The sequence below is a fragment of the Typopeltis vanoorti genome, chromosome 17 (genome assembly GCF_054136105.1).
Source record: "Typopeltis vanoorti isolate ZY-2024b chromosome 17, IOZ_Tvanoo_1.0, whole genome shotgun sequence".
In the NCBI taxonomy this organism is placed as follows: domain Eukaryota; kingdom Metazoa; phylum Arthropoda; class Arachnida; order Uropygi; family Thelyphonidae; genus Typopeltis; species Typopeltis vanoorti.
This window is the reverse complement of record NC_143565.1, coordinates 7,615,229-7,643,218: the sequence shown is the minus strand read 5'-3', so window position 1 is coordinate 7,643,218 and position 27,990 is coordinate 7,615,229. Positions and strand designations below refer to the sequence as shown.

At 35.1% G+C, this 27,990-nt stretch overlaps 1 protein-coding gene across 1 annotated transcript in view; it reads left to right on the top strand.

Moving 5' to 3' along the window:
- LOC150097117 (luc7-like protein 3) overlaps nt 1-27,990 on the top strand; it is a 202,468-nt gene that overhangs the window by 55,147 nt on the left and 119,331 nt on the right. Inside the window, 1 exon segment of the mRNA XM_090407037.1 lies at nt 1,849-1,929. Coding sequence (XP_090263163.1) covers nt 1,849-1,929 — 81 coding nt within the window.

Sequence of the window (27,990 nt, the reverse complement as noted above, 5' to 3'; positions counted from 1 at the left end):
TGGGGTTGCCACCTACAACTAGGCTTGCCTTTTTTTTAGTAGATAGTGGAAACTACAGTTTGAGAGGAAAGAGTCGCCCTTGAGTAGCTCTAATAGCACGGGGGGGGGTAGTAAGAAGTAAGAGAGAGAGAGTAGAGGGAAAGAAGAGTAGAAGACCAGTCTCCAGATATGATATACAAAGTTTATATTGTATGAAATAAGATCAGGTCTAGCTTGGGTATCTCGGGTTTGCCATGCCTGTACTCACCAATGTGAGCCCTTGAGATATTGTTTCATTCAAATAATATATATTTATAGGGGCATGAATTCCTGATTGTTACTAAATTGGTAAATAAAATCATCTAACATTATCTTAACTAATGATCTATAACTTTCCAATTTATGTGATTTAATTGCATTGGTAGAACTATAAGGGAGAACAGATTATGAAAGAGTTGTGTTGATGTTTTGCTCACCAGCAATTAATAGGTAAACTTCCCTTGAAGCTTGAATTCGCTATTCTTCTGTAGGTCCATCTAGCCTGCCCCATCCTTCAGGGATAAGAGCATTAGCCTCAAATGTCTAGATGATCGATGAACACCCAGACCTCAAGCAGAGGAGAAAGAATAAAGGCAGTAGGAACATGGAAATGGACCTTATCATGATTAGAATATACAGCGGGTAGAGGTGATGGTGATAAGTCCAACAACAGTGCTTCATGCAGTATTATCCTTACTGAGGAAAGTTAGTTAATAATGCCAACCTGGCTGGCCGAGTGGGTTAGCGTATCCACTCTCCAGCCAAAAGGCTACAGGTTTGAATCCCACTGTGGGCATTGATGTTTGTAATTGTCTGTGGAAATACTAGTGGTGGTCAGTAGTAGATGGCATTGGTGTAGTTGTGGTCAGTTGGTGGATTGAGTGGTGAAGACAGAGCTCTCGAGCAGGTGCCCTCCCTCGATGAGTCTTTGGACTTCCTGGAGGTGTCAAATAATAATAATAATAATAATGATGAAAGTTTATTTTTCACTAGGTAAGACTATTACACTTGGATAAAGGATTAAACTAAATTTATTATAATAATAATATTTGTTTCTGTTGTAGTGAGCAAGAAAAAAGATTATTGTGGGTGATAATCCTGATGGGAGGAAGTAGTGTGTACCATTGGCTGGCCGAAGATGGGCATCTCTCTCTCTCTCTCTCTCTCTCACACACACACACACACACACACACACACACACACACACACACACACACACACACACACACACACACACACACACACACACACACACACACACACACACACACACACACAAAGAAGGGTAGTACTTTGCACCTGTCAAGCCCAAAGATGGTAATACTTACTAAGGGTAATAGTAAACAGTATTGTACAAGAACAGTATCATACAGGAAACACCTCATCAAACTGGTGACTTTCAAGTATCCCGAAGAGATATGCCTGGCTCAGTTACGGAATCTGAGAAGGATTGGGCCATTGTGCTGTCTTTAATATGGAGTTGGTCGCCCACCCCTGGCGTATCTGTATGCCCATCATGGGAAATTAAGACCACAATGATGACTATGTTTAGTTGGAAAGAGGTGGGAGTGCCCTTAAAGACTCTTGCTGTTACCCTATACATAATCATTTTCACAGGTAGTATAATTCACTGAAAAAAAACAATCTTTCTTCAGTCTGACTTCATAAATATTTACAGAATTAAGACAAATGGCTTTTATAGTGTTCAGTGTGCATTTTTAGTACATGTAATACTTCAGCACTGAGTGATACATTTGTGTTGAATGGTAGGTAATAATCATATTGTCTTAAATTAGTATTTTAGATCTGATTCTCATGAAATGATTACAGATTCCACCGCCAGCAACATTGAAAAACAATGAAGAGAAAGTCACTGTTATTACGGACAGAATCCATGACTTATTAAGTCAGGTGAGTATAATTTTTCCTCCACTTAATGATGATTTTAGTAATTGGTAGATTTTGGAAAACCCCATTTCTCATTTTTGTTAAAACAAATCTACACAAAAAATCCTGCGAATTGCAATTAAACATCGTGTTGAAATGTCTTTTCACATGAGTTTTTGATCAACAGTCAACAATCATGCACAGCTTTTTCATGTGCAATTTTTCTTGCAGAATATTATACACCCATTCAGTTGAGATGCCTACAATCTCATCAATCTCACGTACTTTCACTCGGCAATCTTCCATAACTGTACTATGGATTTTGTCAATCATTTTCTTCATAGTGACCTCAGTCAGGCAGCATATGGAGTGCGCTTCATCTTCGATGGACCTATGACTGTGTTTAAACTCATTTATCCAAAAATAAATAGTCTTTAATGCTGGTGCAGAGTCCCCATTAACTGCATCTAACTCAGCTTTTATCTGCATGGCTGTCCACTTCTTCAAATAAAAGTGTTTTATCATGGCACAAACTCGTTTTTCTCCATTTTTATGGAAAATGCAAACACTGTCATTTTAAATGTTTACCAAATGAAAACTGTGCATTGCACATAGCTAAAATTTTGCTATTGGTCATGAAAAGGACGATACGTGCCAACACTGGTATGAATGAATGAATGAATTGTGTTGCCATCTATTGGAAATTTACCAAACTTTTCAAACAATCCTCATATAGTACAGCATGAAAAGTTACAACATTACCAACTTTGTATTCACAATTTTTCTCCATGTTAATCTGTTATCAGTCAAGGCTCTAATATTATCAGATCTTATATTTCTAATCTGCCAAGGCATTTTTGACTGTATCAGTCCACCAAAATCTTAGTCTCCTTGTGGATTGCTAACAATATAGTCATATTCTTTTTTAATATCCTCAACTTTCATATCTGTGGCCTCCAGTCTTTGATCAAGTGTTTTCTTTCTAATACGTCCCTCAGATCCATAAATTTGTTTGAACACTGTCTTGTATACAGCTAGATTTTGTGTTTTGTTATTAGCTTTACTAATTTGGTTGTCTATTTTGCATATTTGTTGCCATCACTAAAAATTGGTGTAATACCTCTTCATAATGTCATCCACATAAATAATGAATAACAGTGGACATTTAATATACACTCTGTTTGGTACTTCAGTACAAATACTGGAAAAATCCCAATTCAACATTAACAGATTTCAAGATTAGCACTATCAATATAATAGGTATTATCAAAACAAAGAAGACAAAACAGGTGAGGTATAAATCTGAAAAACAGATGGTACTAAATCTGGTTTCAACAAATATAAGATGTTAAGTTCAATCAATAACAGTCATTGAAAACAAGGAGTAATCATCATCATCATCAAATTCCTGCCATGTACCCTCAAAGGGTGTACAGGATATGATAGTACTACATGAAAAATTTACATCATTACTACCTTCCTAACTACACTTTTCCTCCAAACCAGTCTGTTACTTGTCAAGACTACAACATTACCAGATCTTATATTTCTGTCTTCTAAGGCACTTTGTACTGGATCAATCCATCTATATCTTGGTCTTCCTCTGGGTCGTTTCCCTGCCAACTTGGCAGAGAACACTTGTTTTGCTAATCTTTCCTCTCCCATTCTGTTTAAGTATGTCAAGTTCTTTCCTAATATTCTCATTTTTAATATGATATTGCCATTGATGCCATCTGTTCACATCTCTAATCTTTCTCAGGACTCTCATATCTGTGGTTTCTAGTCTTTGGTCAAGTGGTTTACTTCTAACCCAGCTCTCAGATCCATAAGTTAAAACTAGTTTGAACACTGTCTTGTGTACAGCTAATTTAGTGTTCTGACTAATTCTCTTTTATTCCATATGAATTTATTCAATTGACTTCCTGCCATACCAGCTTTGTTTATTCTGTTGTCTATTTCCATATTTAATTTACCATCTTCACTAAAAATCGTGCCTAAGTAGCTGAAATGTTTTACTTGTTCCACAGGTTCTCCATTCACAACACAGTTGACATTTTCAATGATTCTGCCTATTTTCATTGTCTTTGTCTTTTTATTGCTGACCTTCATACCATATCGATTACAACAGTTATTCAATTAAGTCAGGGAATCTTGTAGATATGTTAAATTGTGAATGAAACTATGTTGTGTAATTTATTTTTTCATTCACATTTAACATTGCTTATTATGTATTAATCATAATTTGTATAAGGATTATTTATTGTTCCTTAATTAAGGATTACTATTTAAATATTTATTCTAAACTTAACCAACTATTAATTTATTAAATAATAATATGTGTAGAAATTTATAATAACTAAAATATATATATGATGTAACGAGAAGTATTATTATAATTAATTCTATACGTAATGAAAAAGCTGATTAAATAGCTCAAATATTCTGTTTATTCTTATTTGTGAAAATTTAACGTTATGTAATCACTCATGTAGTAGTAGAGCATACATTACATTAACGAAATGTTTGCGTTCATTTGTTGTCATGGAGATGCATGAAGTAAACAAGCACGAGTCGAAGAGGGGCGTGACCTTGGAACCAGAAAGGAGAAAGGGAGGCAATAAGAATTTTATAGAAAGAAAAGGGAAGAGTTTTGCGGAGCCTGAAGGAAAGTAGGATATAAGCTAAGAAGTGAAAGAAAATTATAAATTCTTTAGGGCAGAAATCCAAGAGCATAGTGTTTAGAAGTAAGCAAGAAACGTAGTGAATCTTATACTCAACTGCAAGTGAAATCAGCTGTTGTTATAGAGGAAAATTGATGTCATAATCGGATAAATAAAGAACTCGACATTCAATGGGAAATTCTGATTAGTTCCAGTTAATCTTGGATTACGTCTTAATTCTGTGTTGCCCTGAGAAGATCATAATGAACTTGTTGTAGAAAAGTAAACAAGGAAGGATATCAGTACCTTATTGCCGTTTTTTTAGAGTAGTGAAGCGCAATTAACAGTAGTTCAGTTAAAGCGTTGGAGAATTTTATTTAATGTGTTCCACTAGCTGAAATAAGTTAATTCATAAGTGTGCTCGCAATAAATTGATGTATTGAAGATTGTATCTGGTAAGAGTAGTCATACATGTTTGTTTATTCTAACATTAACTATAGCGTATCTTCGAAGTTCAAGGTCCGAAATAAGATTGCTTGGAATGATGTCTGCCTTGATTAGTGCCTGCTGTTAATTTTAACATTAAGTACAACTGATAGATGTGTGCAGACTGATCAAATGAGAAGTTTTGTTTTATTAACTTGAATTAAGAAAATTTATAATTTTGAAGCAGTGAATTGTATGTTAAAGTTTAGAACATTGAATTGGAATGAGTGACTTAGCAATATGTATTAAGTTATTTGTATTGTTTCTTTTAAAAGTAGAATTCATGTATTTGCTATATATCGTATATTAAATGTTTTATTTTGTTAATCTAAATATTGTGTTTGCCTGAACTCCCTTTTATTGCACCGTTCATAAAAAAATTCGAATCTTGCGGGTGCACCAGGTAGAATAATAATAAATGATTCGGCCTAATGAGAAGACTGCTAACTTAATTAAGAATTGATCCTACTATCTTATATAGACTAATCTGGAAATAGGGTGGCACAGTATAATTATATTCCCTACTTTGGATCGGTGATCAATTCGCAATTAGTTGTTTTATTTATAAGAGTGACTCAAAACAAGATGGTAAATTAGAACACAACATGACAATAGAACGTCACGACAACAACAGTTATTCAATTTAGTCAGGGAATCTTGTAGACTTGAAGCAGATTTATTTAGAAGTATAACATCGTCTGCATAAAGCAAAGAGATGACATTAACATCTCCGATTTTGATATCATGTTTAATACCACTTTCCTTCATAATGTGATCCATATAGATAACGAATAACAGAGGGGATAATGTACATCCTTGTCTCACACCAGATTCAACATTAAAACATCTTCCTGTACTTCATTTCTAACTGCTGATGTACAACTCAAATAAAGACTAAATATTGCTTGATATAATGCCCCATTGACACCATATAACTGTAGCGTATTGAATAGCTTCTCTCTTGACACCTTGTCATATGCCTTTTCCAGATTGACAAAACTTAAATACAGATATTTGTTATATTCCCATGCTTTCTCAACTATTTGTCGTAAAGCAAAGATCTGATCTCGACAGCCTCTATTTGGCCGGAATCCAGCTTGTTCTTCACCAAGCTTTTCTTCCACAATTCTTCTCAACCATTTCTCAAGTATGCTTGCATAAATCTTGCCAGGAATACTCAGTAGGGAAATACCTCTGTAATTCTCACATTCAGTTTTATTTCCCTTTTTATATATGGGTACTATGAGAGCTCTACTCCAATCAGTGGTAATTTGTCCCTCTGTCCAGGCCTTCAGAACTATGCAGTGCAGCCACTGTAAGGCTCTTATACCACCATACTTCAGCATTTCTGATCGAATATCATCTATTCCTGCTGCGTTTCCACATTTCAAGCCTTTGATGGCTTTTTCTACTTAAAGTATGGATATGTATTCCTGACTGCATGCCTGGTCAGTGTTTTTTATCACTGTGATATCATCGCTGCTTGTTTAATTTAGCAATTTTTTGAAGTAATTACTTCATACTTCAAGGATATCTTTTTCTCCCGTTTTCATTTCACCTTTATCATCTCTAACTCCTTTTACAGCACTCTTTCCTCCATTCCTGAGCTTCTTCAACAATCTTCAGAATATTTTGCCACCTTCTTGATATTTATTTTCTATGTTCTTGCCAAAGTCCTCCCATGACTTTTGTTTAGCTAGTTTTACACAGTGTTTAGCTTTCTTACATTTGTCTCTGTATTTTCTAAGAGCACAAGCTGACTTATTTGCCAGGAACTTTTGATATGATTTCTTCTTTTCCTTCACTGCCTCTTTAACTTCCTGTGTCCACCATGGAGTTCTAATTTTTCTATCCTTGCAGACAACTTCACCACATGCCTGTCTAGCTGAATCAATCAAGGCTTGCCACTGAATTTCCAAGGTTTGGTTCCTGTTTTCAAACTCTTTCATTTTTTCTTCAATAATCTTTGTGTATTTTAGTCTACAGTTCACATCTGAAAGCTGCTCAACTTTTATTCGCTTTAAAACTTTCTTACATGTCATTCTTTTCAATAGGAAATTCATTTTTATCCTGCTCAAGACTAAATAGTGATCACTTCCAATTTCAAATCCTCTGTACACTCTGGTGTCCTGCACCAGGGAGAAAACATCACTATCAACAATAACATAGAATATGACCATAGGCACAAATAAGTCTCATTGTTCAGTTCCCTATCCTTATATTTGCCCAAATCACTCTGCTCGACACTGCCTGCCATTCAAGAAGATGAGCCTCGTATTTTGTGTTGAATACTATGGCTAATCTTTCTTTTCCTTGATTGTCATTGCCTGAATATAACATTTTGTATTTATTGCTCAGAAAGATCTCACCAGTTTTTGTCTTTTTTGTTTCAGTCACACCTATTATGTCAATCTAGTACTTATCTAATTCCTCTGCTAGCTCCATTTCTTTGCCATTCAGGTTTCTTATGTTGAGAGTACCAATCTTTAACTCTGGTGATGTTGAGTTGGGGTGTGTTTTCAGATTTGTTCCAGTAGCTGACTTTTCGCTGTATGCCCTGGTTCCCTGGCAAAAAGAATGGGGGTCTTGTTTAACCGGGCGATGCCCCAGCCGGTATGAAATTTTGTCATGTTGTACCATCATTTTGTATTTTGGTTTAACCAATAGGAATACAATTTTGTCGGCTAAATCCCAAATTGCCATCCCATCCTCGTTCATTCAATATCAAAGTAAATATCCAACAGGGTGCACCATGAGAAGGTGAGGATTGGACATTAGATCAGAAGCCCTGGTCGGTTCTCTGCATTCCTTTAAAGGCTATGTGGAGGGCTCCTCTCAGTTATACAGCTTTGATTCTTAAGTAAGTAAGGAAGGTCAAATGAAAAAAATGACTGACTCAATGACTTCAAATAATGGTCGTGGTAGGAAGGTGACTGAACCAAAAGAAATAGTTGCAGAGTGATCATTTCACAAAGGTGTATCATCCAGGGTGGTGATTTTACAGTTGCTAATGAGATGCATATCAACATTGAGGTAGATGAACAGGTGTTCAGCATATTAAAAAAAGACTAATTATAGTATTAAACACTAAATACGAGGATAAACTTCTTGAATTGTAGGCAGTATCAAGTAGAGAGATGTGAAGAAATATTAGAATGGGAAACTGGACAATGAGATTTATTTGTGCCTATGATCGCAGAGAAGGTTCTACTAAGGAAGAAGTGAAAGAATTTTTTGAGGCATTAGAAAAGCAGCTGGAAAAAAAAAAAAAAATGGTCCTTGTTGGAGATCTAAACAGCATATTAGGAAATGAATTCCATACGTGTGTTTTGGTAAAATTTGGAGAAAACAGCAGTGGTAATAATAGTAAATACCTGCGGGATTTCTGTTCAGAACATGAACTCTTGTTGTAACGTCCCACTTAGGTGACTGTTCCTATTATGTTTGTTTGTTAATCTTATCTTTACCTCTTTAATTTCCGTTATACTTGGTTAGTTGTTGATTGATGCTCATCTGAATATAAAGAAATTTATATTATACTGCGGCACCCTATATTCAGATTAGTCTAAATAATATAGAGGAATCAATCATCACCTATACTTATATTATCTCTTTATCTTCAGGCCAAGGCTATTACTAGTATTTAAGGCTTCTGCAAAGGTCCGAATAATTTTATGAGCGGTGCAATGAAAGAAAATCAGGCAAACACCAAGTTTTACTCAACAAAAGAAAACATTTAATGTGGAAAAGTACAATATATACATTTAAGTATAACTATCTGCAAAAGGTTATCCAATTAAAATGTTATAAGAATTCATATTCATATATTAATAACTTCTCAATTAGGTTTGAGGATCATGACTAATGTTAACAATTGTTAATTCACAAAGCATTTGTATTTCTCCGACGTATTTCACTCTAACCAATTGGATGAATCATGTCATAAATATATTAGCTCAGTTTAAAGTATTCAGAATAATTACAATCCATAAATTATCAAACATTCATTTTTCAGTTCTTTATGTTCAGTCAATCAAGTTGAAAATAGTTCTTAAAAGTTTAACTCTATTATTGTCACAATGACTAATTATATGACAGGCTACTCTAAATTCCTTCTCAGTCAGCTAACATGTAATAGAACAACATGCCACTTATTATTTCGAGGGGAAAGTACTTCAGTACATCTAACATTTAGCCATTAATCGACATAACACCACAGCTAAGGTTAAAATATATCTCACGGAGTTAACAGTTATAGCTTCACAGGTTACAGAAAGGACAACTGTTATCGGGTTACTGCTTCTACACATCGAATTCGCAAAGGCACATTTGAAATTCTTATAGACTTTTACTTTATGGCTACACAATTCTAAAGAAATCTTCCACTATAATAACTGAATTATAGACACAGAAATATACAAGTCTCGATGCACTAGGTTTCGGTTATCTACTAATTCCTTATTTTCTTCTATGTATTAACTTAGGTTCTGCACTATTTTTCCACAAACCACTTGGAAAATATTGTAGTATCAGAACTCCTATAGAAGTAATTCACGATGCCTATTAATTCCCGGTCCTTTCGTAGTCGATTTATGGCATACATCAACTTTCCCTTCTGTTACACACAACCGGTCTCTCTGCTGTCTCTAAAACTTCTCTCTTGCTTACTTTCGTTTTCCAATCAACTACGTTCCTTCTTCCCGCCAAAATCCGGTTCTAACCAGTTCAGCTTATATCCACTGGCTTCTCTGTTTATACACAGTAGCTCACGTTCTCAGCACGAGCTAACTAAAATAAAACTCTGTTTCTCCTTCAGCAGCCAATCAAATCCAGTCAGAAGAATTACATAAAATCACTTTATATACAGAAATAAAAAAAGATATATCACAATTCATATAATATATATTTAAATTTACATACACACGGTTTCTTATAATAAATTTTACAGAATAAACTAAATAAAATGAATGACATATTCATGTAGAGTCTTTTCATTATTATTACATATTTTAAGATTAAATAATTAATTAATAACAAACAAACAACTCAAAGCATTTATATGAATAATATATTACAAGCAAGAGACTAACAACAAATAATATTTACAAGTCTTGCTTATGACATGGTGGATTATGTTAAATGTGAATGAAGTATTAAAACATAAAATATCTTCATTCACAATTTAACACTATTTATGTGCATAATTTGTGCACAAATTCACATGGATAGAAAATAAATAAGAAATGTCTCATTGATGATGTTATAGTTGATGGCAATGTTTTCCAATTGTTCCAGGACACTGCATACAGATGATTTGAAATTGGGAGTTATCACCATTTACGGCTGAGCAGGATAAAATTTGAATTTTATATTGAAAAGAAAGGTGTAAGAAGGTTTTAAAAGGAATCAAAGTTGAAAAGTTTTTAGAGGTGAACTGTATACTCAAATACACAAACATTATTCAAGAAAAACAAAGATTTTGAAAACAAGAACCAAACCTTGAAAAAAATCGATCTATCCAGAGAGGCATATTGTGAGGATGTCTGCAAGAATAAAGAAATTAGAGCTCTATGGTAGACTCAGGAAATTAAAGAGGCAGTCAAGAAAAAGAAGAAAGCATATCAAAAGTTTCTGGCAAGCAAGTCAGCTACTGCTTTCAGAGAATACAGAGAAAAATGTAAGAAAGCGAAACACTAAAACTAGCTAAACAAAAGTCTTGGAAAAATTTTGGTAAGAGCAGGTAATACCAGGAAGGTGACAAAATATTCTGAAGGTTATGGAGAAAAGATTAATGTAGAAGGAATCGGATGATAAAGGTGCCACAAACATAAGATATTCTAGATGTCTCAGGTAATTACTTTGAAATGCTGCTAAATGAAACAAGCAGTGACAATATGGTGGTGGTGGGAAACACTTAACAAAAATGCAATCAGGAATACATATACAATGCTTGAAGTAGAAAGAGCCATGAAAAACCTGAAATGTGGAAAGACAACTGGAGTAGATGATATTCAACCAGAAATGCTCAGATATGGAGATATAAAAGTTTTATAGTGGCTACATTACATAATCAGAAGGCCCGGTCAGAGGTCGAATTCTTGATGATTGGAGTAGATCTGCTCATAGTACCCATCTATAAAAAAAAGAAATAAGGGACATAAAAATTGATATTATTACCATCATAATATCCTGTACACTTCCTTGAGGATACATGTCAGGAATTTGTTGATGATGATCTTACCAAGAACATAGTAAGGAAGTTCCTCTGAATTCTTGCAGTAAGTTTTATCTTTTTATAGATGGAACCTGAGAAGCTCCACTCCAGTCATCTGGAATTTGACCTTCTGACTGATCCTTCTGATTCATGCAATGTAGCCAGTGCAAAATTCCCCTTTTGTAGTTCAGTGGTAACATTGTTATAGAATGTGAGCAAGTTGCTAAAACATGATCTTTCCTTAGTAAACCCATGTTGCTCATTGCAAAGTAGATTCACTGTCAACCCATTTCTGAATGCGAGTCCTAACCAATTTTTCAAAAATCTTCAACACCACTCTTGAGATACTAATTGGTTGATAGTTGGATACATCGTTCTTTGCACCACCCTTGTGCAATGGAATTACATACATTATTTCCATTCCTGTGGAATCATCCCTGTTCTGGTACTCATATTAAATAGCCTGGTCAAGGGAATAGCGAGTTCAGCTGAACATTCTTTTAGCACACGTGCTGATATCCCATCAGTATCTATTGCTGAATTCTTATTCACTTTGCATTTCTTCATCACTAGCATCCAATCCACCAGGTCTGTAACAACACCCCACTATGTAATTGATCTTAAGGTAAAGGTTAATAATGATGTAAGTTTTTTGTACAGTACTATCATATCCTGTACACCCCTTGAGGGTACATATCAGGAATTTGGTGATGATGATTCCACCAAACACCAGATGGCTTCAAAGTCACTGCCACATGAAATACTGTTAGTAGTAGTATTACAGTCATAGGTCTCAACTCTAACTGGATTCAAGTCATCCAATATCATTAGCAGCATGCCACCTCCTCTCTATCCTTCCTAAAAATAGTGTACCCTTTATACTCGATACCAGTTAGTATATCTGATTCTGATAGCCAGGTCTCACTAATGCCTACAATCTGAGGTCCCAACATATTGGCTAAGGCGATAAACTCTACCCCTTTGTTTCTGATACTCCTAGCATTCATGTACAGACATAATCTACCTGCATGTTTTTTTGTGTACTCTTGTCTGCAGTCTGTATGACACAGTTGGACAACTTGCAGATCTCTAGTGCCTTATAGATGTAGACATCTTTGCACACATTTGATGGGCCCAAACCGGACAAACAGTGTAAATCATTTTCTCCCCATCAACATTTCGCATGAAAAAGCCCATCCCTGTTATTACCACAGTAATATATTTTATAAAGAATTATAGAATGCCATTGATAAAACAAACAAAACTGACTATTTACTGCTAGCAGGAGATTTAAATGCCAGAATAGGAAACAAAAAATACAAAACAAACAAGTAAATTTGGCGAAAATGCATGTAATCAAAATGGTCGCAGATTGCGCGATTTTGTCACTTATAATATGAGAATAACGAATTCAATGTTTATACACAAGGAAATACATAAATATACTTGGTCAGCCAGAGGATAGAAATCAGTAATTGACTATGTTATTACAAATTTTAAATTTGGAGTTAATTTTAGATGTACAAGCATATCGAGGCTTTGAATTAAACTCTGATCATTATATGGCATCAGCAAAAATTCGATTTAAACCAAAGTGGCTAAAAACACAAAATTGAAAATTCCTACCAGCCAAGCGACAAAATTTCTTTATTACAGGATCCTTAAGTTAGACAACAATATCAAAAATGCATAACAGAAACCACACATGAATCAAGTGACATAGAAGATGAATGGAAAAATTTGAAACAAATTCTCACAAAAGCAGCAACAGAAACCTTAGGAATAAAGCACAAATGGATTAGAAAAAGAGGATTACAAGACTAGAACAAAGAAATAGAAAATATAATAAAAACAAAATAGGACAGTTACCAGAAATGGCTAAATTCCAAAACAGTAGAAGCAGAAATAGAATATAAAAGAAATAGTGCAATTGCAAAACGAGAAGTAAGGAAAAAACATAGAGAAAGATGGAACAATTTCATAACAGAACTAGAAAAGGATTTATTTAAGCCACAACCCAAAACCTATAAAGTAATAAAATACATGAATAAAGAAATAAAAGAATAGATAAAAATACAAACAATAGATTTAGAAAAATGGGTGATCTATTTCCAAAATCTCTGGACAGATGAGAACAATGAAATAAAATTTTATAAGACAAAGAATGACCTATCAGAAAATATCACAATGTTAGAACTGAAAAATATAATAAAGAAGATGAAAAATACGAAAACACCAGGAGAAGACAATATAAATATAGAACTATACAAAAATGCAGGTGAAAAATTTAATGCAAGACTTCTGAAATTTTTTAACATGGTTTGGCTGTCTGGAAAACTCCTAACTCTTGGAAAAAAGCACTGGTTATCCCAATCTATAAAAAAGGAAATAAAGATGATTGCAATAACTATAGGGGAATTAGTCTGCTGAATACAGGATATAAAATATATGCATGAATATTAAAAGAGAAACTAAGCAACATTGTAGAGGACAAACTACTAGAAGTACAAAATGGTTTCCGAAAAGGCCGATTCTGCATAGATCCAATTTTTACTTTAAAATTATTAATAGAAAAGAGAAGAGAATTTCAGAAAGAAACACACATGGCCTTTATTGATTATGAAAAAACCTTTGACAAAATTAGTATACAAAAATTGTTTAAAATATTAACCAATTTTAACATACCAAACCAACTTTTACAGTCCATTCAAGAAATATATATAGGAAATAAAATAGTTAAATTAAAACACATCTCAGAATGGAAAGAAAAATCAAGAGGAGTATGATAAGGATGTACCCTCTCAACTCTGCTTTTCAATATATGTATATAAATAAAATTATAACAATTGGAAACAGTATAACCCATTTGGTACAAAAATGATCTTGCAAATGAAGATAGATAAAGATACACTACTATTTGCAGATGATCAAATAGTATTAGCTACATCAGAAGATGATTTACAAAGATCATTAAATGATATCACAAAACAATATATGACAATATCTAAAGAAAAAACAGGAATAATGGCATTCAAAGGAGAAAACCCAATAAGAAGTAAAATAGTGATAGATAATAAAATACTAGAACAAGTAATCACTTTCAGATACTTGGGATGTTGTCTATCATACGAAGAAGAAAAAGACATTGACAAAGTTTGATATTTTAGTGTCTAAATGGCATAATAAATAATATATTTAAGCCATCCCTAGTACAAAAACACACTAGAATCAGACTATATAATGTTTTGTCAAAACTAACCCTACCATACGGAAGCGAAACATTGACCATAAAAAGGAAAGATGAAAAACAAATTCAAACAGCAGAAATGAAGTTCCTCAGAAAAACAGCTGGATATACCAAGTAGGACCACAAAACAAATTAAGAAATCTTACAATCCCTGAAAATAAAACCTAAATTCCTGAATCCCAGTAAAGAAAACAAAAATGGCTTGAACATTTAAATCAAATGGACAACAGCAGACTACCAAAAATATTATACAGATAAAAAATAAGTGAAAAAAGGAGAATCTGAAGACCAAGAAAGAGATTGCATGAGACTGGAACAATCCACTTGGCCTAAAATCTATGTTAGGAAGAAGAAGAAGATATAACATTGTCATTCTTACACTCACATTCTCACCATTCCTCCCTTTATAATTTAGTTTCACTGACTCTCTGTGTTAGGTCTAATACTAGTTATTAGTTTTTCAAGACTCCTGATACCAAACGCATTTGGATGTAGGCTGTCCCTCTTATACTAATTCAGTCTTTCCTCAAACTCACTCCACACATTAAAACTCACATCCATTCCTTCTACACAGCCTATGCATTGAATCGTTTGCCATCAAAGCCCTTCTTCTTGATTCATTTTTATCATATCAAGGTAAAATACTGATGATTTTCACTTTCTCACTCTTCCAACAACCCTTTCATGTCCTCTCTCATACTGAACTTATCACCAGTTAAGTCGTTCGTACCTACTACAATTATGATTTCATTTACTTCTCTTTTTGAATTGCTTCCTTTATATTTTTAATTTTTGCTCCAAGAAAACTCAAAGTTATAACTCATTCATCAATAGCATGTTTTATTATAGTGTCACCCTACCCAAATAACTTCTTTCTTTTTACTAACAATGTCGCTTACCTGATTTCCTTTACTCCTCACTTACCTGTTTCTGTGCTTTGTTGTTCCTTATTTTGCTGCTTAATTTTCATTTTCTCCTTAAGCCCATTTAAACGCCTCTTGACTTTTTGTAATTCCAGTGTTGTTTCTTTGATGATCTGCTTTTAATTTTGCTATTTTGGAGGTTAATACATTTTCATTAACCTCCTCCACAACTCCAGTAACCTCGTTAGTGGAGCTAGCCTTCTTGTGTGTGGCTCCATTTTAAACTTATACTTATTGTTGAAATATCTTAATAACAATATGTTATAAAATAGTAAAATAAACACTAATTTTCTAAGGAAAAAAACACAATAAAACAGACTAAAATCACCAATTTTATACAAGTGCTAAATTTACTGACCAACCACAATGTATCCTCAAACTAAAATGTTTGATGATACACATAATAAAAAAATTTTAACATCCCTACTGTTAATATTTTATTTATTAAAAATTGCAAAATATAACAAAAATCTACACCTAAAAAAATCCGACAAAACATCAGAATTTTGTGTTTAAAAAAAATTATTTTTTTCCAACATCTGAGGCCTCAGTTGTAATATCAGTGATGTGCACCACCACTTACAAACATCAAAATGCAATACATTATTTCACTGAACCTTAGTTGGCATCCTCTGTGACTCCATCTTTCCTCATTACATCATGCAGTTTGCAAGAAGGGTGAGATTTGTGTACTGACATGAAAACTGAACAATTTGATGGCAAATAGTTCAGCTTCTCTTCTAACTTGGTCTAGCAGTTGGAGAAAGGAAGCCAGTCTGTATTGTAGAGATTGAAATCAGGTCTGATATCCCATACCAAAGTTTATCAGACCTGGAATCTGCTTTATATGAACTGCTTTGGCCCAAGGTTACTTCACTTTATTACTTTCATTTGCTGGCTCTATTGCTCACCTATATTATATGACTTTATTGACCTATTTGATCATTTATCTTTGAAAATTGAATATAGCAAAGCCTTAATTAGCATAATAATGAGATAGTCATCCTTGGTGATTTTAATCTCCACAATACAGACTGGCTTCCTTTCTCCAACTGCTAGACCAAGTTAGAAGAGAAGCTGAACTATTTGCCATCAAATTGTTCAGTTTTCATGTCAGTAATGATTTAACATAAATTGTTCAACAACTTACCCGAATTTGATAATCCTTCATTCTCCCAATACCTGGGACCTTTTCTTTAAATACATTGTTGATGTCAACTTTACTCTTGGAAAGTCTGACCATAACCTTGCCCGTGTTTACTTTTCTACAGATTGTACTTCTCCCAGATCAGTCTCAGTTTTGTATTTTATAGCACTACAAACAAACGGTGTCAGTTGGAATGACATGTAGGATTTCTGTGTCTCATTTCCATGGTCTGATCATTGCTTCTGGTCTCTGGTTTAATAACTGAAATAATACATTCTTTGGATGTAGAACTTAACCAATTTATGTAATTCAAATTTTCAAAAGAAAGACATTAGACGAGAACTTAGTATTTACAGTTTAAATGTAGAGAAACGGGGTGCTTAAGGGTCAAAGCTGTCTCCACATAGCCTTTAAAGGAATGCGGACAACCGACCGGGGCTTCTGACCTAATGTCCAGTCCTCACCTTCTTGTGGTGCACCCTGTTGGGTATCTACTTGGATACTTAACAAACCAGGATGAGCTGGCAATTTGGGATTTAGCTGACCAAATTTTATTCTTATTGGTTAAACCAAAATAAAAAAGTGATGGTACAACATGACAAAATTTCATGCCGGCTGGAGCATCGCCCGGTTAAACAAGGGCCATGTTGTTTACGCCAAGGAACCAGGGTGAACAGCGAAAAGTCAGCTACTGAAACAAATCTGAAAACACACCCCAACTCAACATCACCAGAGTTAAAGATCTGTACTATCAACATAAGAAGCCTGAATGGCAAAGAAATGGAGCTAGCTGAGGAATTAGATAAGTACCAGATCAACATAATAGGGGTGACTGAAACAAAAAAGACAAACTGGTGAGATCTTTCTGAGCAATAAATACAAAATGTTATATTCAGGCAATGACAATCAAGGAAAAGGAGTAGCCATAGTATTCAACACAAAATACGAGGCTAATCTTCTTGAATGGCAGTTAGTCTCAAGTAAAATAATGTTGGTAAATATGAGAATGGGGAACTGGACAATGAGACTTATTTGTGCCTATGGTCCCACAGAAGGTTCTACTAAGGTAGAAGTGGAGGAATTTTTTGAGACTTTAGAAAAAGCAACTGACACAGTGAAAAAGGAAAAGTTGGTACTTGTTGGGGATCTAAATAGCAGAGCAGGAAATGATTGTGAGACATACAAAATATTTTGGGAACATTTTGAGAAAAGAGCAAAGCTAATAATAATGGCAAATATCTGTTGGATTTCTGCTCAGGACATGGACTGGTTATTACTAACACCATGTTCCAACATAAAAATGTGCACAAATTCACACAGAGAGAAGAGGCAAAGGAATAAGAAAAGTCTCATTGACTATGTTATTGTTGATAGTGATGTTTTCTCCCTGGTGCAGGACAGAGTGTACAGAGGATTTGAAATTGGAAGTGATCACTATTTAGTTTTGAGCAGGATAAAATTGATTTTCACATTGAAAAGAATAACATCTAAGAAAGTTTTAAAATGAATAAAAGGTAAGCAGCTCTCAGATGTGAACTGTAGACTAAAATACACAAAGATTATTGAAGAAAAAATGAACGAGTTTGAGAACAGGAATCAAACCTTGGAGATTCAGTGGCAAGCCAAAAAAAAGCCCTGATTGATTCAGCTAGAGAGGCATGTGGTAAAGTTGTCTGCATGGATAAAAAAATCAGAACTCCATGGTGGTTGAAGGAAAAGAAGAAATCATATCAAAATTTCCTGGCAAATAAGTCAGTTTTTGCTCTTAGAGAATACAGAGCGAAATGTAAGACAGTGAAACACTGCGTAAAACTAGCTAAACAAAAGCTATGGGAGGACTTTGGCAAGAATATAGAAAATAAATATCAAGAAGGCAAAATATTCTGGGAGTTGTTGAAGAAGCTTAGGAATGGAGGAAAGAGTGCTGTAAAAGGAGATAAAGATGACATGAAAACGGGAGAAAAAGATATCTTTGAAGTATGGAGTAATTACTTCGAAAAACTGCTAAATGATACAAGCAGTGATGACAGCACAGTGGTAAAAAACACTGACCAGGCATGCAGTCAGGAATGCATATCCATACTTGAAGTAGAAAAAGCCATCAAAGGCTTGAAATGTGGAAAGGCAGCAGGAGTAGATGATATTCGACCAGAAATGCTGAAGTAGGGTGGTATAAAAGTCTTAAAGTGGCTGCACTGCATAGTTCAGAAAGCCTGGACAGAGGGACGAATTCCCGATGATTGGAGTAGAGCTCTCATAATACCCATATATAAAAAGGGAAATAAAACTGAATGTGAGAATTACAGAGGTATTTCCCTACTGAATGTTTCTGGCAAGAACTATGCAAGTATACTTGAGAAACAGTTGAGAAGAATTGTGGATGAAGAACAAGTGGATTCAGGCCAAATAGAGGCTGTCAGGATCAGATCTTCACTTTACGACAAATAGTTCAGAAAGCATGGGAACATAACAATGATCTGTATTTAAGTTTTGTCGATTTGGAAAAGGCATATGACAAGGTGCCAAGAGAGAAGATATTCAATATGCTGCAGTTATACGGTGTCAATGGGGCATTATATCAAGCAATACTTAGTCTTTATTTGAGTTGTAAGTCAGCAGCTAGAATTGAAGGAAGTACAGGAAGATGGTTTAATGTTAAATCTGGTGTGAGACAAGGATGTACATTATCCCCTCTGTTATTCATTATCTATATGGATCACATTATGAAGGAAAGTGGTATTAAACATGATATCAGATTTGGAGATGTTAATGTCAGCTCTTTGCTTTATGCGGACGATGCTATACTTCAAAATAAATTCGCTGCAAGTCTGCAAGATTTTCTGACTAAATTGAATAACTGTTTTAATAGATATGGTATGAAGGTCAGCAATAAAAAGACAGAGACAATGAAAATAGGCAGAATCATTGAAAATGTAAACTGCATTGTGAATGGAGAACCTGTGCAACAAGTAAAACATTACAGCTACTTAGGCATGATTTTTAGTGAAGATGGTAAATTAAATATGGAAATAGACAACAGAATCAGCAAAGCTGGTATGGTGGGAAGTCAATTGAATAAATTCATATGGAATAAGAGAGAAATTAGTCGGAACTCTAAATTAGCTGTATACAAGACAGTGTTCAAACCAGTTTTTACTTATGAATCTGAGAGCTGGGTCAGAAGTAAAACACTTGACCAAAGACTAGAGATTGCAGATATGAGAGTCCCGAGAAAGATTATAGACGTGAACAAATGGCATCAATGGCAATATCATATTAAAAACGAGGATATTAGGAAAGAACCTGACATTGTTAGCATCCAGGAGTGCATTAGCAGAGCTAATCTCAGGTGGTATGGTCACTTAAACAGAATGGGCAAGGAAAGATTAGCAAAACAAGTGTTCTCTGCCATGTTGCAAAAAAACGACCCAGAGGAAGACGAAGATATAGGTGGATTGATACGGTACAAAGTGCCTTAGATGATAGAAATATAAGATCTGATAATAGTCTTGACAAGTAACAGATGGATTTGGAGGTAAATTGTAGATAGGAAGTTAGTAATGATGTAATTTTTTTCATGTAGTACTAACATATCCTGTACACCCCCCTTGAGGATACATGGCAGGAATTTGATGATGTAGAGAAAAATGAAAACAGCATTTATAAAGGATGGAAAGATTTTGGTTACAAAACAAAGTGGATAAATATTTCATCCTCAGATAAAGAGGTGGAGGAAGACCAGTTGCAACATGGATGGTTTACAATGGTAGCTTAGTAAATGACTATAGGGAAGACAAATGTGATAAAGATATCAATGGATTTTTGGAAATTATGGAGACAACTACCGTGTTTGAATAAAAACTTTAGTTTACTATTACTAAAATTTTACAATTCGACGTTTCAACCTTTATGTCAAGGTCATCTTCTGGAGCGTACAAATATACACAGGAAACAAGCTATACTACAATCATGCTGGTTCGTTAAAGACACTGACTAACCGCTACCACAATTGTTGGCCTGACCTCTGGTGGAAAAAAAAAAAAAAATATACATCATCATCATCATCAAATTCCTGCCATGTACCCTCAAGGGGTGTACAGGATATGACAGTACTACATGAAAAAATTACATCATTACTAACTTCCTATCTACAATTTTCCTCCAAATCAGTCTGTTACTTGTCAAGACTCCAACATTATCAGATCTTATATTTCTATCGTCTAAGGCACTTTGTACCGTATCAATCCACCTATATCTTGGTCTTCCTCTGGGTCGTTTTCCTGCCAACCTGGCAGAGAACACTTGTTTTGCTAATTTTTCCTCTCCCATTCTATTTAAGTGACCATACCATCTGAGATTAGCTCTACTAACGCATTCCTGGATGCTGACAATGCCAAGTTCTTTCCTAATATCCTCATTTTTAATATGATATTGCCATTGATGCCATCTGTTCACGCCTCTAATCTTTCTCACGACTCTCATATCTGCTGTCTCTAGTCTTTGGTCAAGTGTTTTACTTCTGACCCAGCTCTCAGATCCATAAGTTAAAATTGGTTTGAACACAGTCTTGTATACAGCTAATTTAGTGTTCCGACTAATTTCTTTCTTATTCCATATGAATTTATTCAATTGACTTCCCACGATACCAGCTTTGCTGATTCTGTTGTCTATTTCTATATTTAGTTTACCATCTTCAGTAAAAATTGTGCCTAAGTAGCTGAAATGTTTTACTTGTTCCACAGGTTCTCCATTCACAACACAGTTGACATTTTCAGTGATTCTGCCTATTTTCATTGTCATTGTCTTTTTATTGCTGACTTTCATACCATATCTATTACAACAGCTATTCAATTTAGTCAGAGAATCTTGCAGACCTGTAGCGGATTTATTTAGAAGTATAACATCATCCGCATAAAGCAAAGAGCTGACATTAACATCTCCAATTTTGATATCAGGTTTAATACCACATTCCTTCATAATGTGATCCATATAGATAATGAATAACAGAGGGGATAATGTACATCCTTGTCTCACACCAGATTTAACATTAAACCATCTTCCTGTACTTCCTTCAATTCTAACTGCTGACTCACAACTCAAATAAAGACTAAGTATTGCTTGATATAATGCCCCATTAACACCATGTAACTGCAGCGTATTGAATAGCTTCCCTCTTGGCACCTTGTCATGCCTTTTCCAAATCGACAAAACTTAAATACAGAACTTTGTTATATTCCCATGCTTTCTCGACTATTTGTCGTAAAGTGAAGATCTGATCCTGACAGCCTCTATTTGGCCTGAATCCAGCTTGTTCTTCACCAAGCTTTTCTTCCACAATTCTTCTCAACCGTTTCTCAAGTATACTTGCATAGATCTTGCCAGGAACACTCAGTAGGGAAATACCTCTGTAATTCTCACATGCAGTTTTATTTCCCTTTTTATATATGGGTACTATGAGAGCTCTACTCCAATCATCGGGAATTCGTCCCTTTGTCCAGGCTTTTTGAACTATGCAGTGCAGCCACTGTAAGACTCTTATACCACCATACTTCAGCATTTCTGGTCGAATATAATCTACTTCAGCTGCCTTTCCACATTTCAAGCCTTTGATGGCTTTTTCTACTTCAAGTATGGATATGTATTCCTGACTGCATGCCTGGTCAGTGTTTTTTATCACTGTGCTTTCATCACTGCTTGTTTCATTTAGCAGTTTTTCAAAGTAATTACTCCATACTTCAAGGATATCTTTTTCTCCTGTTTTCATTTCACCTTTATCATCTCTAATTCCTTTTACAGCACTCTTTCCTCCATTCCTAAGCTTCTTCAACAACCTCCAGAATATTTTGCCACCTTCTTGATATTTATTTTCTATGTTCTTGCCAAAGTCCTCCCATGACTTTTGTTTAGTTAGTTTTACACACTGTTTAGCTTTCTTACATTTGTCTCTGTATTCTGTAAGAGTAAAAGCTGACTTATTTGCCAGGAACTTTTGATATGCTTTCTTCTTTTCCTTCACTGCCTCTTTAACTTCCTGTGTCCACCAGGGAGTTCTGATTTTTTTATCTTTGCACACAACCTCACCACATGCCTCTCTGGCAGAATCAATCAATGTTTTCTTCAGAGTTTGCCACTGAATCTCCAAGGTTTGATTCCTGTTCTCAAACTCTTTCATTTTCTTTTCAATAATATTTCTGTATTTTAGTCTACAGTTTACATCTGAGAGCTGCTCAACTTTTATTCGCTTTAAAACTTTCTTACATGTTATTCTTTTCAATATGAAATTCAATTTTATCCTGCTCAAGACTAAATAGTGATCACTTCCAATTTCAAATCCTCTGTACACTCTGGTGTCCTGCACCAGGGAGAAAACATCACTATCAACAATAACATAGTCAATGAGACTTTTCTTATTCCTAGCCTCTTCTCTCTATGTGAATTTGTGCACATTTTTATGTTGGAACATGGTGTTAGTAATAACCAGTCCATGTCCTGAGCAGAAATCCAACAGATATTTGCCATTATTATTAGCTTTGCTCTTTTCTCCAAATTTTCCCAAAATATTTTTGTATGTCTCACAATCATTTCCTACTCTACTATTTAGATCCCCAACAAGGACCAACTTTTCCTTTTTCATTGTGTCAGTTGCTTTTTCTAAAGTCTCAAAAAATTCCTCCACTTCTACCTTAGTAGAACCTTCTGTGGGACCATAGGCACAAATAAGTCTCATTGTCCAGTTCCCCATTCTCATATTTGCCCACATTACTCTACTTGAGACTGACTGCCATTCAAGAAGATTAGCCTCGTATTTTGTGTTGAATACTATGGCTACTCCTTTTCCTTGATTGTCATTGCCTGAATATAACATTTTGTATTTATTGCTCAGAAAGATCTCACCAGTTTTGGTCTTTTTTGTTTCAGTCACCCATATTATGTCGGTCTGGTACTTATCTAATTCCTCAGCTAGCTCCATTTCTTTGCCATTCAGGCTTCTTACGTTGATAGTACCGATCTTTAACTCTGGTGATGTTGAGTTGGGATTTGTTTTCAGATTTGTTCCAGTAGCTGACTTTTCGCTGTTCGCCCTGGTTCCCTGGCGAAAACAACGGGGGCCTTGTTTAACCGGGCGACGCCCCAGCCGGCATGAAATTGTGTCATGTTGTACCATCATTTTTTATTTTGGTTTAACCAATAAGAATACAATTTGGTCGGCTAAATCCCAAATTGGCAGCCCATCCTCGTTCGTTCAGTATCAAAGTAGATACCCAACAGGGTGCACCACGAGAAGGTGAGGATTGGACATTAGGTCAGAAGCCCTGGTCGGTTCTCCGCATTCCTTTAAGGCTATGTGGAGGTCTCCTCTCAGTTATACAGCTTTGACCCTTAAGCACCCCCCAAAAAAATATACATCAATGCTAAAGTCCTATTATTTGTGTTGTCTACTATATACATATATTAACATCATTCCAGCCAGTTGGAGTGGAATGGTTTCTAATAATAGCAGATTGGCTAGAGTCCTGACTTGTGTTGAATCTTTCAAATTAGGTTGGCTGAATGTGTGCCATCCAGATCCTTGGAATTCTCCACCTCCACAATAAAAATGGTATGAAAATTCCAAGGATCTGGATGGCACACATTCAGCCAACCTAATTTGAAAGATTCAACACAAGTCAGGACTCTAGCCAATCTGCTATTATTAGAAACCATTCCACTCCAACTGGCTGGAATGATGTTAATATATGTATATAGTAGACAACACAAATAATAGGACTTTAGCGTTGATGTATATTTTTTTTTTTTTTTTTTCACCAGAGGTCATGCCAACAATTGTGGTAGCGGTTAGTCAGTGTCTTTAACGAACCAGCATGATTGTAGTATAGCTTGTTTCCTGTGTATATTTGTACGCTCCAGAAGACGACCTTGACATAAAGGTCGAAACGTCGAATTGTAAAATTTTAGTAATAGTAAACTAAAGTTTTTATTCAAACACGGTAGTTGTCTCCATAATATCCAAAAATGCATTCTGATCACCGTGCAAGCCTAAAAGAAAGGAAATATATCAATGGCTTTGAACATAGTTATGCATCTGGTGAAGAGGTGCAAATGTAACTTTGGATTCAGACTTTTGAGTATGTCTCAGGAGGGAAAAGAGAAAATACTACAATGCAACACAAATTGCATATCTAATTATAAGAAAAGTTGAGGTGGTGATTTATTATGTCTATATACAAATGTCAGGAGAATCAGAAACAAAGGGATTGAGTTTGTTGCTTTATTGAATATGATGTGGCCTAAGATTGTTTGCATTAGTGAAACCTGGCTATTAGAATCAGATTTTGTAACTGGGATTGAGTGTAAAGAGTATAGTATATTTAGAAATGACAGAAGTGATGGGAAAGGAGTGGGTAGGAACAACTAATGATATCAGATGAGTTGAGACCAGTTTGGTTATAAACTCATGAAAACAATAATGGAAATAGTAGCAGTGAGTTTGAGGCTATCCGGTGTGAAGTGGAAGCTAACAGGATGAAATATTTGGTGGGGGTGTTGCTACAGACTTAGTAGTTCAGTTTCAGGGAATGATGAAATGCATTGCCAATTTATCCTGATGGGTACTAAATTAGTGATCATTATGGCTGACTTTAATTATCCAAACATCAATTGGATAATAGAGAAATCTTATGATAAGAATGAAGAGGAATTTATTGAGTTATTGTGAGAGAACTTGCTCAAATAGCATGTGACAGAAGGAACTCAAGGTTAAAGAGTAGTAGATTTGTTCGTAGCATTAGAAAAGGTGTGTTAAGGATATGACTATTTTACCACCAGTGGATGACAGTGATTATGGCATCAAGCTTTCCTGAGAAGTAGCTAATTATATTGATGTTCCAATTAGGACAGGTTACAAGCCTGAAAATTGATGATCAACTTAGGAGAATACTATTTTTGGTATCTATTACTGAATGGGAAAGATATCAGTAGTGCATTTCTCCTGCATTACTGATATCTTTGAAAAGAAAAATCTTTGAAAATGTGCTTAAATGAGGATGTACTGAAATGGATGTGTAATCTTAAGTGGGAGATCCGTAAGAATGGAAGGAATATGAGAGTAAGAGTTATGAAATATATTCCCACAGAACAGGCAAACCGGCCCGCATGAACACACACACACACATTTCTACAATCATAAAAATATGCTAGACTCTGTGAGCTGGTTGGGGTTTCCCACAGTCGCATAATCATAGCGGGCCCTGCACTAAGAGGGATAAAAGCGCTATAAAGAGGAAGAATTAGTTATGAAATGTATATAATGAATATTATGCAGAAAACTAAATCAGAGTGTGAAAAGAAATTCACTATGTAGGTTAAAGACAATACCAAAAGAATTTTATTATTTGCTGCAAGTAAAAGGAGGATAGGATGAATGCGGAAGAATAACTTGACTAAATGCAGATGGTATGCTAGTGTCAGAAGCTAATGAGATTGTTCAGTTAATGAATGTTCACTTTGCTAAGATATATCAATTAGGTGTATGTAACATGGTGCAGAGTACTACTACTAATACTGCAATTAAATGAACAGTTAGAGGCACATGAGAATGTGGTTGAAGAGCTATTGCATAGCCTGGATAATAATTTGCAATAGGAACAGATGGAATATCAGCGCACATGCTAAAGCATGTTCAGCTGAAGTTGCTAGACCTTTGACATGTTTGTATAACTTGAGATTTAGCTTGGGAAAGAAACCACAGGAATGGAAAGAATGTATGGTAGTACTGTTCTACAAGGGTGATGCAAAAACTGATGTGTATAACTACTACTAACCTGTCAGAATCTAGGAATGGTGGTGAAGATTTTAAAGAAGCTGCTAAGAACTTACAGAAATGGGCTGGTAGACAAGCTATACTCTATAAGGAACAACATAGGTTTACTAAAGGACAGTCATGCTTTAGCAATTTGCTCATATTTTGTAACAATGTTATGGCCAAATTGTATAATTGGAATGGACACACTATGATATTGTTTGATTTTGCTATGGCATTTGATAGAATATCACATGAAAGGCTGTTGCATAAGCTGGAGAATATGGATTTGGAATATAAGCTCTTGACTTGGATAAGTGGATGGGTGACAGATATCAAAATCTGGGTTCAGTCTTTGGGCCATTGTTGTTCAGTCTTTACATTAATGGCATTAGAAAGGGTGTAACAGGAGATGTATAATTGTTTGCTAATGATACAAAGATAGGCAGGCCAGATGATTTGTCTATGCATGACTAAGTGAGGAAATCATCCTGTACAATTTGTTTCTTATGCATATTGATTTCTATGTTGATTTTCTGTTTTCTAAGAAGAATTTTCTTTTGTTCAGTAGTGATTGTTATGATCGGTATAGACTTTTTTGTGGATCATTAGATCTACAACTTTTTTTGTAAAACATTTCATTTTTATTTGCAAGAATAAATGAATGAAAAAAAAAAATAAAAGCAAACAAAAATGGGGTGCTTAAGGGTCAAAGCTGTATAACTGAGAGGAGACCTCCACATAGCCTTTAAAGGAATGCGGAGAACCGACCAGGGCTTCTGACCTAATGTTGAATCCTCACCTTCTCATGGTGCACCCTGTTGGGTATCTACTTGGATACTGAACGGACGAGGATGGGCTGGCAATTTGGGATTTAGCCGACCAAATTGTATTCTTATTGGTTAAACCAAAATATAGAATGATGGTACAACATGACAAAATTTCATGCCGGCTGGGGCGTCGCCCGGTTAAACAAGGCCCCCGTTGTTTTCGCCAGTGAACCAAGGCGAACAGCAAAAAGTCAGCTACTGGAACAAATCTGAAAATAAACCCCAACTCAACATCACCAGAGTTAAAGATCGGTACTATCAACGTAAGAAGCCTGAATGGCAAAGAAATGGAGCTATCTGAGGAATTAGATAAGTACCAGATCGACATAATAGGGGTGACTGAACCAAAAAAGACCAAAACTGGTCAGCTGTTTCTGAGCAATAAATACAAAATGTTATATTCAGGCATTGACAATCAAGGAAAAGAAGGAGTAGCCATAGTATTCAACACAAAATACGAGGCTAATCTTCTTGAATGGCAGGCAGTCTCAAGTAGAGTAATGTGGGCAAATATGAGAATGGGGAACTGGACAATGAGACTTATTTGTGCCTATGGTCCCACAGAAGGTTCTACTAAGGTAGAAGTGGAGGAATTTTTTGAGGCTTTAGAAAAAGCAACTGACACAATGAAAAATGAAAAGTTGTTCCTTGTTGGGGATCTAAATAGCAGAGTAGGAAATGATTGTGAGACATACAAAAATATTTTGGGAAAATTTGGAGAAAAGAGCAAAGCTAATAATAATGGCAAATATCTGTTGGATTTCTGCTCAGGACATGGA